Source organism: Daphnia magna, linkage group LG5 (genome assembly GCF_020631705.1).
Source record: "Daphnia magna isolate NIES linkage group LG5, ASM2063170v1.1, whole genome shotgun sequence".
NCBI lineage: Eukaryota > Metazoa > Arthropoda > Branchiopoda > Diplostraca > Daphniidae > Daphnia > Daphnia magna.
Window position 1 is genome coordinate 6,953,858 of NC_059186.1, and position 11,600 is coordinate 6,965,457.

Below are 11,600 nucleotides of genomic sequence, written 5' to 3' on the forward strand. Positions count from 1 at the left end.
CCATTGGCCTGTAAGAGCGTATGCAAATAAGGCCACTGGGTGTCCGCCTTCGAGATTTAGTTGGGCATACGTCAATGGCTGAACCGGGCTGAATGGTGAAGTGGCGCGCTATTGCGCAATTATTCAATTTAAAAAACAGCAACGGGATAGCCTAGTTTGAAACCAAGTACCGGTTAGGTTGATCAATAATCAAATAATAATATAAAAATAATGAAAGGCCCGCGATGGCTAAAATAAGTAAAATAGTTGTAGTGCCAAAACGCTACGGTGGGTTAGGTTAGGTTAGGATCGCGCATTTCGTCGTTGTCTTTGCCACTAGATGGCACCACACGAATGACTGATTGTACAAGCAGTTTTCACGGCTGACTTCATTGTTCTTAAAATGCTAATAAAACAAATGACAATTGACAGCCGCGTACGATGTTTGTAAACAAACAGTCAAACACAAAATAAAAGTTACAAAATGAACACAAACACCAACAGATTTGAAATTCTGCTAAGACACGTAGTTTAATACGGCGAATCGAATAAGAAATAAATGAAAACGAAAAGTTCCCCAGTTTACACTCGATAATTCCCCCCAATTTTGCAGCCAATCACAAACCGGCGGGAACCTCAAAAATTTGAATTTCGATCGAATAAATAAATATATAAAATGAAGAAAAACACCAACAGACTTGAAAATTTTCCCAGACACGTAGTTTAATACGGCGAGTCGAATAAAAAATAAATAAAAACGAAAAGTTCCCCAGTTTACACGCAAGCAAGCAGGCATGCTTACTTGCTTATAAATATTTTTCATTAAAAACATGTAAAAAAGATCTAAAAAAATTTCACAAAATTTAGAAAACCTGGAAAATATGAAAAATACGAAAAAATACGAAAAAACACGAAAAATATGAAAAAATGTTAAAAACATGAAAAATGCAAAAAAAAAGAAAAAATTGAAAAAATATGAAAAAACAAAATACATTTAAAAATTAATTTTTATTTTCAAATTCGTAAACCCAAATAACGAGTCGATGATGTGTGCTTCGTGTTACAACCAGTTATGTACAAATTTACCATTATTGTCAATTACATAGCTAATTATAATTTATTTTAAAACATTAGGTACCCAATGACGATCCAACTAGCACATTCGATAAACGTGTCTGTAAAGCCGGGTGTTACTAAACTATGGACTTGGACAGTCCAAAATGGACTTCTAAAATATGGACTTCCCGCGGAAACTACGGACTTCGTCAGATGCCGTTGCCTGTCAAAGTCCATATTTAAGAACTGCTTTTTTATACTAAAATATGGACTTAGCGCAAATACCATGGACTTGGAGAGAAACATGAAACAAACAAATGTAAGCGACCGACAGTGACAAACAGTCGCATAAGGTTCATCAGATCTTTGCTTTATAAAACTTTTCTTTATTACGAATTAACTTCTTACCTGAATGTCACAACTTGGTCTCCACGAGACGGTCTCGAAGGGTCGAGACCGTCACCGCTACATCCCAGTGGGACTATTCCGGCCCTCTGATTGGCTCTCTCCTTCTTCTCACCCTAAAGCCCCTCCACCCCTTCTGCTTGTGGTGTGTGGTGTGTGTCGGGCGTGTGTGGAGTTTTTCGTCGGGCTGTCGCCTTCATTTGTTTATTTTTCGTGTGTTTATTTATACTATTTATGTTTACTTTTATTGTTTGTAACTTATTCTAATACACTATTTATACCTTTATTAAATCGTTTTTCAATTTATAAAACAAGAATGAATTAAACATCTGTATGTTTCAATTAGAATTATTGTAAATTATCACCCATGGGCAACTGGGTTGGTGCGGGCCGGAGAAAAACGGTTTCAAAACCCGATTTTGGGAGAATCGGGAAAACTATAAGTCCTAAAGCTTTAACAATTATTGGAATGGATACATCTTGATAAGATCTATCCATTTCTGAAAAAATATTGCTTAAATATTACTTATTGGAAGAGTAAACCGATTTTCCATTTTTCAGGTAGGTCGGTGCGGTTAAGCGGGTATCCGGTAATCCCCAACCCCCAATAATACGTGAAATTTAAATAATTTTTTGCGGGAAAATTATAAGACCAAAATTAATAAATTTTACTTTTATTATTAATTATTGAAATTTTACTTATTATTGGGGGGGTACCGGATACCCGTAAACCGTACCGACCTACCTGAAAAACGGCAAATCGGGTAACTCTTCCAATAAGTATTTTTTAAAGGAACATTTTTGCAAAAATGGACAGATCTTATAAAGATATATCCATTCCTATCATTTTTAAAATTTTTAGAATTATGGTTTTCCCGATCATTACCTGATCAGGTTTTGGAACCGCCAGCCCAAGTGCCTATGGCGGCCAATTTACACTAATTTAAGAAAACACACCGGTACTTAATTCAGTCTATTATATAAAATGAAAAAAACAATTGATATAAGTAAAAATGTTGTATTTGTAAAACTTAACAAGCAGCAAACAATAAATGTAAATAATATAAATAGACCAAGATCGGATGCTGAGTTGCCAAGGCTGAATTCCGACCTGCGGTATTTGTCCTCTCGGGCCCTATAGGAGGGAAATGAAAAATAATATATTTAATTAAGTTGTAGTTAGTTTTATTACAAAATCTTTTGGAATCGTGTACTATACCTCTGTGCTGATATAATACAAAAAATTTTATCTCCAAAAAAGCTTTTATTTTTCCAGGAAACTTTTTGAAAGGTACTTGTTTACCTTTCCACAACACCCCTCCCCCCTCCCCGTATTACAACTGTAGAACAAGAAGCAGACGTTTTTCTAAGTAAATTTCTGTTTCCTTATGAATAAGTCCTTTAGCATAATCAGATAACTTAAAAAGACTAATTGTGTCAAATAACTCATTACCGACATCACAAACTACACTACTCATGACATAAAAAACGAAAACAGTATGACACTACAGTCACTAGTCACAGTCAATCACTTTACGTCTGCTACGGTACATTGTAAACAAGTACCTTTCAAAAAGTTTCCTGGAAAAATAACAGCTTTTTTGGAGATAAAATTTTTTGTATTATATCAGCACAGAGGTATAGTACACGATTCCAAAAGATTTTGTAATAAAACTAACTACAACTTAATTAAATATATTATTTTTCATTTCCCTCCTATAGGGCCCGAGAGGACAAATACCGCAGGTCGGAATTCAGCCTTGGCAACTCAGCATCCGATCTTGGTCTATACACAAAGAAGCAAACAAATCAAAGCGCGAACTCCACTCCCACGGAAAACCACGCTGTGTGTATCAGGAAAATGTGGGAGCGGAAAGCAGAAATACATGGAAGGGTATAAGGGTTGAGAGAGCCAATCAGAGGGCCGGGATAGTCCCACTGGGATGTAGCGGTGACGGTCTCGACCCTTCGAGACCGTCTCGCGGAGACCAAGTTGGAATGTCATCCCTCACAACAAAGCTGCAAATATGAGTTCTGCCCTTTCTCACATTCAGTGATGAAGCATTCAACCTTACAGTTTTTCCCACTGGATTCGAGAACGAAAGCCGAACAGGCTGTATGGCCGCTTCTTTTATTTGGATGACTCAACCAACCCTCTTGCCCAAACCCGCTTGCCTAATACGGTGCCGGATATGGTTTTGTTGGATATGGCACGGGGCATTTCAGTTCTCCATTACCTTACTCCTATCCATCTTACGGAGCATACGGCTACCGCGGTTAGACCAATGGCTGAACAGGTTAAAGGGCTCGATAGTAGAGCTCGGCCCCGCATCCAATGCGTAGGTATTTGGGCGAATGGGTAGGTCTTCTCAGCTAAAAAATTGGATCGGTGGGTAACGGTTCTTGAGACTTTGTGCCCACTACGTACCCGGGTTTTACGTGAGTAACACAATTTCAAAACCGGCTTCATTACCAGGTTAGCCCCGATTCCCTACCCGATTACCCTTTTTTTGCCCATTGACCCGGGTTTTTCCCGGAATTTATTCTTGTGCTTTCAATTTCTGCCACAAGATGACATTTTCCCAGAAACTTTTTTGCTACCCTCCCTTTTTTTAACTTGGCGCCATCCCAGCCACTATTTTTCAAGATGGCGGTGGGTATACCCGTTTACCCATCAAAACCGGCCCAGCCTACCATTTTAGAAAATAGGCTACCCTGATCGCCCATGTGCAACTATTTTTGGCGACGATCCACGGGTGGGTTTTCGAGAACCGGGGCCGAGCCCTACTCGATATACTATTACCATTTTATTGCTACTTTTTATCTACTATCAACACTTCTATTTCGTGACAATAAATTCGATTTCAAGGAAAGATTTCCCATTCTTTCTTTTCTAATATCTGGATTAAATGAAAAAAATTAAACAATTGAAAACGAAAAACGGTACTTTGATAGAGTAGAAAAGAAACTCGTAGCTTTGAGGTAGCAGCAGTTGTAGTATTTTCCTCAATGCCACCACTTTTTTGGTTCCCTAGTACTGGTCGTGCTGACTTTTCAAATTGTCATTGATTTTAGACTCAATTTCAATACAGCTTTCCACGTCCGAATGAAACAATCGTATTTCCTCTTCATTGGGAGCTATTCTTCTGCCAAAATGTATAACCAAGTATAAGTTTTAATGACATATTTTGCTAGTGAAATTTTACTTGTGAACAGTGTTAACTGTGGGAATACGTCCTAACGTTACGCAAACAATATGCAACGCCAATATATAAAGTTCATAATTTCCGAGTATAAGTCCATATTTTAGGTACCGAAGTCCATGGTTTCGGACAGGCAACGCCATCTGGCGAAGTCCATAGTTCCCGCGGGAAGTCCATTTTGGACTGACGATACAATTCGTTAATTTGTGAAGTGTTTTGCGTTGTGCTTCATAAAAGGAGAAAGCGTTGTTTAAGTCAGTCAACACTACTCATGAAATCTTAGTTACGGCTCAGCACAAGATTATGGATTTCGTACCACCGTTAGTGTATCTTTATGCTAGCCACTCTGCCCTCTCAGGGGGGAGAAGCTAATGAGCTCGCTAGAAACTCTGTTGAGGCTTTCTTGCAACAATGGGGCCGGGCATATCTCCATATCCCAAGGCTGAGGAGATTGTCACTGCAGTAGAACCCAAATCTGGGTTCATTTTAGCGAATCCTGACGTTTTTCGGTAGGAAGAGTCTAGCTTTAACGTGATAGACCATGCACTGGAACCAGCGCGGGGTCGAGGGACGTGGACGCGTCGTGCAAAGCTTACGGGGTCGTGGCTGATCGAAAAGTGCTTGGGCGCTGGGACAAAGGCCCGGACAAAGAGGTATGTCAATCTCCCTTTTCCTAACTCAGAACGTTCTCACGTGGGTTGGCGCTTGCGGTTTTTTGCAAACAATTGGTACCCTACCATTATCCTGTGATAATGTCAAATTAAATGTCGAAAGTGTGATAATGAGGTTGCGGATTTAATCGGTAGCACACGATCCTGGAAGTGCTGTATGGCATAGAAGGTTTGGTTCACTTTATTGACCCTTTTTTACCGTGCTAGAAAAGTCTAACAGGTTGTTCAAACCTATAGTAAATCTGAAAACCTTGAATAAGTATATTCGCTATGAACACTTAAGAAGGAGAATTCGAAGGCCGTACCCCGGGTAGGAAACAATACTGACCATTCTTAATCCGATGTTGATTTTAGGTCGGTTCACGTCGTAAATGCGTTATAAGTTACATGAGATTGGTCCATGGTTGGAAAAATATTGGAATGTGGTTTTTCAAAAACCAACTCAAATCCATCCTGGGCCATTCTTAGAAAGTTGATTTTTAACGATGCATGTATCCCGCTACTAAACCAATGTAGATACAATTTCGAACCTTTGCTGTTGTTCGATATCGACTAGCCAATAATAACCCAATGTCCAAAACACAAATTTTAACGATGTATATATCCCAATATTTATCCAATGTCAATACAATTTCGAATTTTTGCTGCTGTTCGATATCGAAATGCCAATAGTACCCCAAAAACAGAAACCCAAGTTTAAACGATACATATATCCATATACTAATCCAATGTTGGTACAATTTCGAATTTTTGCTGCTGTTTGATATCAAAATGCCACTAGTACCCCAAAGTTAGAAACTCAAGTTTAAACGATATATATATCCATATACTAATCCAATGTTGGTACAATATCAAATTTTTGCTGCTGTTTGATATCGAAATGCCACTAGTACCCCAAAGTCAGAAACCGAAGCTTAAACGATACACACATCCATATACTAATCCAATGTTGGTACAATTTTGAAGTTTTGCTGCTGTTCGATATCAAAATGCCACTAGTACCCCATAGTTAGAAACTCAAGTTTAAACGATATATATATCCATATACTAATCCAATGCTGGTACAATTTCGAATTTTTGCTGCTGTTCGATATCGAAATGCCACTAGTACCACAAAGTCAGAAACCGAAGTTTAAACGATTCATATATCCCTATACAAATCCAATGTTGGTACAATTTCGAATTTTTGCTCTTGTTCGATATCGAAAGGTCAATAGTATTTCAAAGTCAAAAACCCAAGTTTAAACGATTTATATATCAATATACTAATCCAATGTTGGTACAATTTCAAATTTTTGCTCTTGTTCGATATCGAAATGCCAATAGTATCCCAAAGTCAGAAACCGAAGTTTAAACGATTTATATATCCATATACTAATCCAATGTTGGTATAATTTCAAATTTTTTCTCTTGTTCGATATCGAAATGCCAATAGTATCCCAAAGTCAGAAACCGAAGTTTAAACGATTTATATATCCATATACTAATCCAATGTTGGTATAATTTCAATTTTTTGCTCTTGATCGATATCGATTAGCCAATTATAAGCCAATATTGGACAAACAAGATTAATCGATCTTTATACACGATACCAACCAAATGTCGATGCGATACGAATTTTTGTTGTTGTTTAACGATAATATTATTGGTATGTATGTATATATGTATAGTTTTGGGGTAGAAGTCGGGGAACGGTAAACACCCTGTGTTTGGAACTGGTTTTTGGAACCGGGTTTAATTTTAGTGAGGAATTTTTAACATAGGTCCTACGATGTTACCTAGTCTCGTCATTCGATAACTGATATAAGTGCAGAATTCCATCATTGGCCGAGCATTGGCTTGCCAATAGAAAGCTTGTATTTTTGTGCATCAATCCAAGCCTATACGAACATCGGATTAGTTTTGGCGAATGTTGTTTCCTGCCCGGGTATATATCGAACAATAACATAAATTCGAAATTGTATCGACATTGGATTAGTATCGGAATATATAGATCATTTAATCTTTTTTTCCTAATTTTGGTTTAGTATTGTCAAATTGATATCGATCAACAGCAAAAATTCGAAATTGTTTCAACATTAGATTAGTATCGGGAGATAAACATCGATTTCTGACATTGGTTAACTGTTGGCTAATCAATATCGAACAAGAGCAAAAATTTGAAATTGTACCAAAATTGGATTAGTATATGGATATATAAATATCGTTTAAACTTGGGTTTCTGACTTTGGGGTACTATTGGCATTTCGATATCGAACAAGAGCAAAAATTTGAAATTGTACCAACATTGGATTTGTACATGGATATATATATCGTTTAAACTTGGGTTTCTGACTTTGGGGTACTATTGGCATTTCAATATCGAACAAGAGCAAAATTTTGAAATTGTACCAACATTGGATTAGTAGATAGATATATACATCGTTTGAACTTGGGTTTTTGACTTTGGGGTACTATTGGCATTTTGATATCGAACAGCAGCTAAAATTTGGAATGGTACCAACATTGGATTAGTATATGGATATATATATCGTTTAAACTTGAATTTCTGACTTTGGGGTACTATTGGCATTTCGATATCAAACAGCATCAAAAATTCGAAATTGCATTGACATTGGATAAATATTGGGATATATAAATCGTTGAAATTTGGGTTTTGGACATTGGATTATTATTAGGTAGTCGATATCGAACAACAGCAAAGGTTCGAAATTGTATCGACATTGGTTTAGTGGCGGGATACATGCATCGTTAAAACTCAACTTTCTAAGAATGGCCCAGTATGGAATTGATTTGGTTTTTGGAAAACCACATTCCAATATTTTTCCAACCATGGACCAATCTCATGTAACTGATAACGCATTTACGATGTGAACCGACCTAAAATCAACATCGGATGAAGAAAACAGAATGGTCAGTATTGTTTCCTACCCGGGTGTGCTTTTTAAATTTGTCATTCTTAATTACATTTTTTGTTGTATTTTTGAAATGTTTGGTCTAAATTAACGATTAAACATGAAAATCAAATGATTGTTGTGTAAATTAGTATCTATAATCAGTAAAAATAATAAAACTGTAACCACGTACTAAATTTTAACTAACTTTGGTTTTCACTGGGAAATTTTTTCTAAGTTTTTAACCAAATTCCGGAATTACTCCGGAAAACATATTACTTGATATGTATAGAAATAGCTAAGTGGATAAAGCGTCTGAAAGATGAAGTTGTTGTACAGTGGTCTAGGGTTCAAATCCGGCAAATCCGGCTTGGTCTGTGTTTACTTTATGTTACGATGAATAAAGCTATTGTTTTGTTTTAGGCTACTATTTAATTTTTTATGTTGGAATGTTGAATGTTGGTCCAATGTTGTCTTGCGCCATTATTGGCTGCATATCGAAATCGCACATCGGCCCGGGTCATTTCCAACTTGAGTCGCCAAACCTTGTCCATTTCTGTTATGCCACTACTGATAAAATTATCCCGGATAAACACTGCTCGCCAATGTTCTACCAAAATAAATTTATAACATTGGTTAGGTGTTAAATTTTTAACATTGATACAATGTTGTTTTGCGCCATTATTGGCTGCATATCGAAATCGCACATCGGCCCGGGTAATTTCCAACTTGAGTCGCCAAACCTTGTCCATTTCTGTTATGCCAATATTGATAAATTAATCCCGGATCAACACTGCTTGCCGGTGTTCTACCAAAATACATGTGTAATATTGGCATAACAGAAATGGACAAGGTTTGGCGACTCAAGTTGGAAATGACCCGGGCCGATGTGCGATTCTGATCCTGAACCAATGGCCGATTCTGTATCGGCAACAACATTGGACCTAGATAAAATTCCTACCCGGGTACGTTTCTTGCATTGAGATGGCGACTAGATGGTTAAATTGGATTTGGAGAACGCATTTTTTTGTTGTTTTTGTTTCGTTTGTTTGTTTGTTTTTTTTCCTCGAGGAAACTGATATTAATTCGTCGCAGGATCTCATCTTTCAAGCGCTTCCTGAAAATCTGGGATGCGTATGTTTAGACACAACATTATTATTGTCAAATTTTTGGTTTTGCAAAAATACCATTTGCTTAAAACCGCGGTACGGCTTTGAATAAGGAGAGGAATTTCTAGTAATATTTTGCAGTAAATTTTGTTGTTTAATATCAGTCGTCTTAGCGATGAGATAAGGGCACACTATCACAATTGACGTGGCCCTTTTATCATACGCAATCAGTTATCAAAATCACTTCGTAAAGTTCATTGCTGCAAGTCGGTAAGCTATGGTATTGGACAAGTTTTTCATCAGTTTAGACAATGACGTAATTGTCTACTTTCCTGGACAAGAAATTACAGGATATGTACACGTTTGGAACAGTGAATCCAAGAATGTGAAAGGTAACTCTTCGACTGTATAAAAAATATTATGCTTTACCTGCAATTATGTCCCAAACTATTAGGTATTTACCTCGAGTGCCGCGGCCTTGCGCAAGTGTCTTTCTCAAGAACGGAGCAAGAAATGAGAACCGTTTACCGAAATGGGCGATCACACACGGACGTCATAAACAAAACGGTCCACTATTCATCCAAGGAAAATTACTTCCATCACCGAGTAACGATCAGCACAGGTAATTAAATGCAAGTTTTATTGTTTGTAGAATTGGAATAAATTTCTAATATTCGTTTGCCATTTTGCATTGCCCGGAATCAGGAAATGGCCAGGTGCTGAATAAAGGAAAACACCAGTTTCCATTTTCATTTGTTATTCCACAACAGATCCCTTCTTCATTCGAAGGAGCCCACGGTAGCGTTCGTTACACCATTCGAGCTGTTTATGAGCGTCGTTTAAAATGGAACCATGAATGCAAGATCCCAATCACCGTCAACTCAATCACGGATCTCAACGCAATTCCGGAAGCGAGCGTAAATATTCTCTAGAGGCATTTACCAATTTTGTTCATTTATCTTATCATTCACCAAAAGGTACCCATACAAGCGTCTGGTTTCAAAACACTTGGAATTCTTTGTTGTACATCGAATCCAATCACGGCGAAATTCTGGCTGGACAGTGCAGGATACGTTCCAGGAGAGAAAATGAAGTTTAACGCAGAAGTGGAGAACCTGACCAGGAAGCGAATGCGTGGTTCAAAGATTCAGATAATAGAGGTGAAATAAAAACTGTTTATAATATACGATAAACCTACAGTTTATTACGTTGATTTATCAAAATACGATGGCATCAGTTATTAAATTTTTTTTTTTCTTTTCAGCGCACAAATTTTCATACTACGCGGGCTACGGAATGCCATGAGCGTGTCATCCACGAATCCGTACGAGGAAAATTTAAATTCGTTGAGTTGTGGGAAAACCATCCTATTATTGTTCCTCCGGTTGTCTCCTCAGGTTTAAACTTCTGCCGCATCATCGATGTCGCTTATGTACTTGTGGTAAGCATCTTACTTGTTACGAAAATGTTACGGATGATTGATTTTATTTCCGTATCCTGTACAGTTTTCTGTAGATCCCGGGTCGCTTTCGTTCAACTTGAAGGTTTCTCATGACCTTCTAATCGGGAACGTTCCGTTGCGTAGCTCCTTTGCTAATTTTCAGCATCATAACAGGATTTCAGTTACGCAAGGACGGCATGGAAATCCTTCGGCCACAGCTAATCCAGGCCGCAGTATCCCGGGCACAGATGCATACCCAGATCTTCGTAAATAAGCACTAACTATTATGAGACAGCGAAAGATAGATTTTTTAACGAGTGCGATTTCTTGCTTTTAATAGCTCCGCCATCTTACGAAGAATGTATGTTTGGTGGAAATATAAGAGATGCCGAAGATTCTGAGCATGTCAACTATGGAGCTGGAGATTCTTATAAACCTCGTTATTTGACTTACGGATAACTAGCTGTTGGTAGCCAAACGTAACCATTTAATAATGCTACTCTAAATAAAATAATTCTTTTATTTCGTGCTCTAACGAATGAGTGGGTAATTCAAAAACGGAATAAAGCATTATATTGTGTAAAAATACATGATAAAAAACGCCGACCTACTACAATAGAACTGATATAGTTTTATGTCTTATGCGCTTCCCTTTCCTAAGAATAAGGTTCAGGCTGCTACGCTCTTGACACACCACACCACGTTGCTTGACACTGTTAGATTATGAGAAAAATACGTTAAGTTTTTTAAAATTTCAGGGTTCCAACTTACAAAAAATGTAGAAAATAATCTTTTCGTGCTAAGACGTCAGTTGCCTGAAGCCTGTCCTTGTGTAGCCTATC

At 37.5% G+C, this 11,600-nt stretch overlaps 1 protein-coding gene across 1 annotated transcript; it reads left to right on the plus strand.

Annotated features, from left to right (window-relative positions):
- The first annotated feature begins 9,543 nt into the window (after positions 1–9,543).
- LOC116922428 (arrestin domain-containing protein 17) lies at positions 9,544–11,393 on the plus strand. Its single transcript, XM_032928784.2, has 7 exons — positions 9,544–9,709; positions 9,772–9,939; positions 10,023–10,234; positions 10,295–10,477; positions 10,582–10,758; positions 10,823–11,024; positions 11,099–11,393. Exons 1-7 carry the CDS (start codon positions 9,595–9,597, stop codon positions 11,215–11,217), a joined length of 1,176 nt encoding a protein of 391 aa, XP_032784675.2. The 5' UTR covers positions 9,544–9,594; the 3' UTR covers positions 11,218–11,393.
- The last annotated feature ends 207 nt before the right edge of the window (positions 11,394–11,600 follow it).

Excerpts from the sequence above, each read along its gene's own strand:
- LOC116922428 (XM_032928784.2), top strand. The coding sequence starts at position 9,595 with ATGGTATTGGACAAGTTTTTCATCAGTTTAGACAATGACGTAATTGTC. Across the intron at positions 10,235-10,294 it reads ACGCAATTCCGGAAGCGAGC|GTACCCATACAAGCGTCTGG; the intron begins GTAAATATTCTC and ends ATTCACCAAAAG. Across the intron at positions 11,025-11,098 it reads AGATGCATACCCAGATCTTC|CTCCGCCATCTTACGAAGAA; the intron begins GTAAATAAGCAC and ends TGCTTTTAATAG.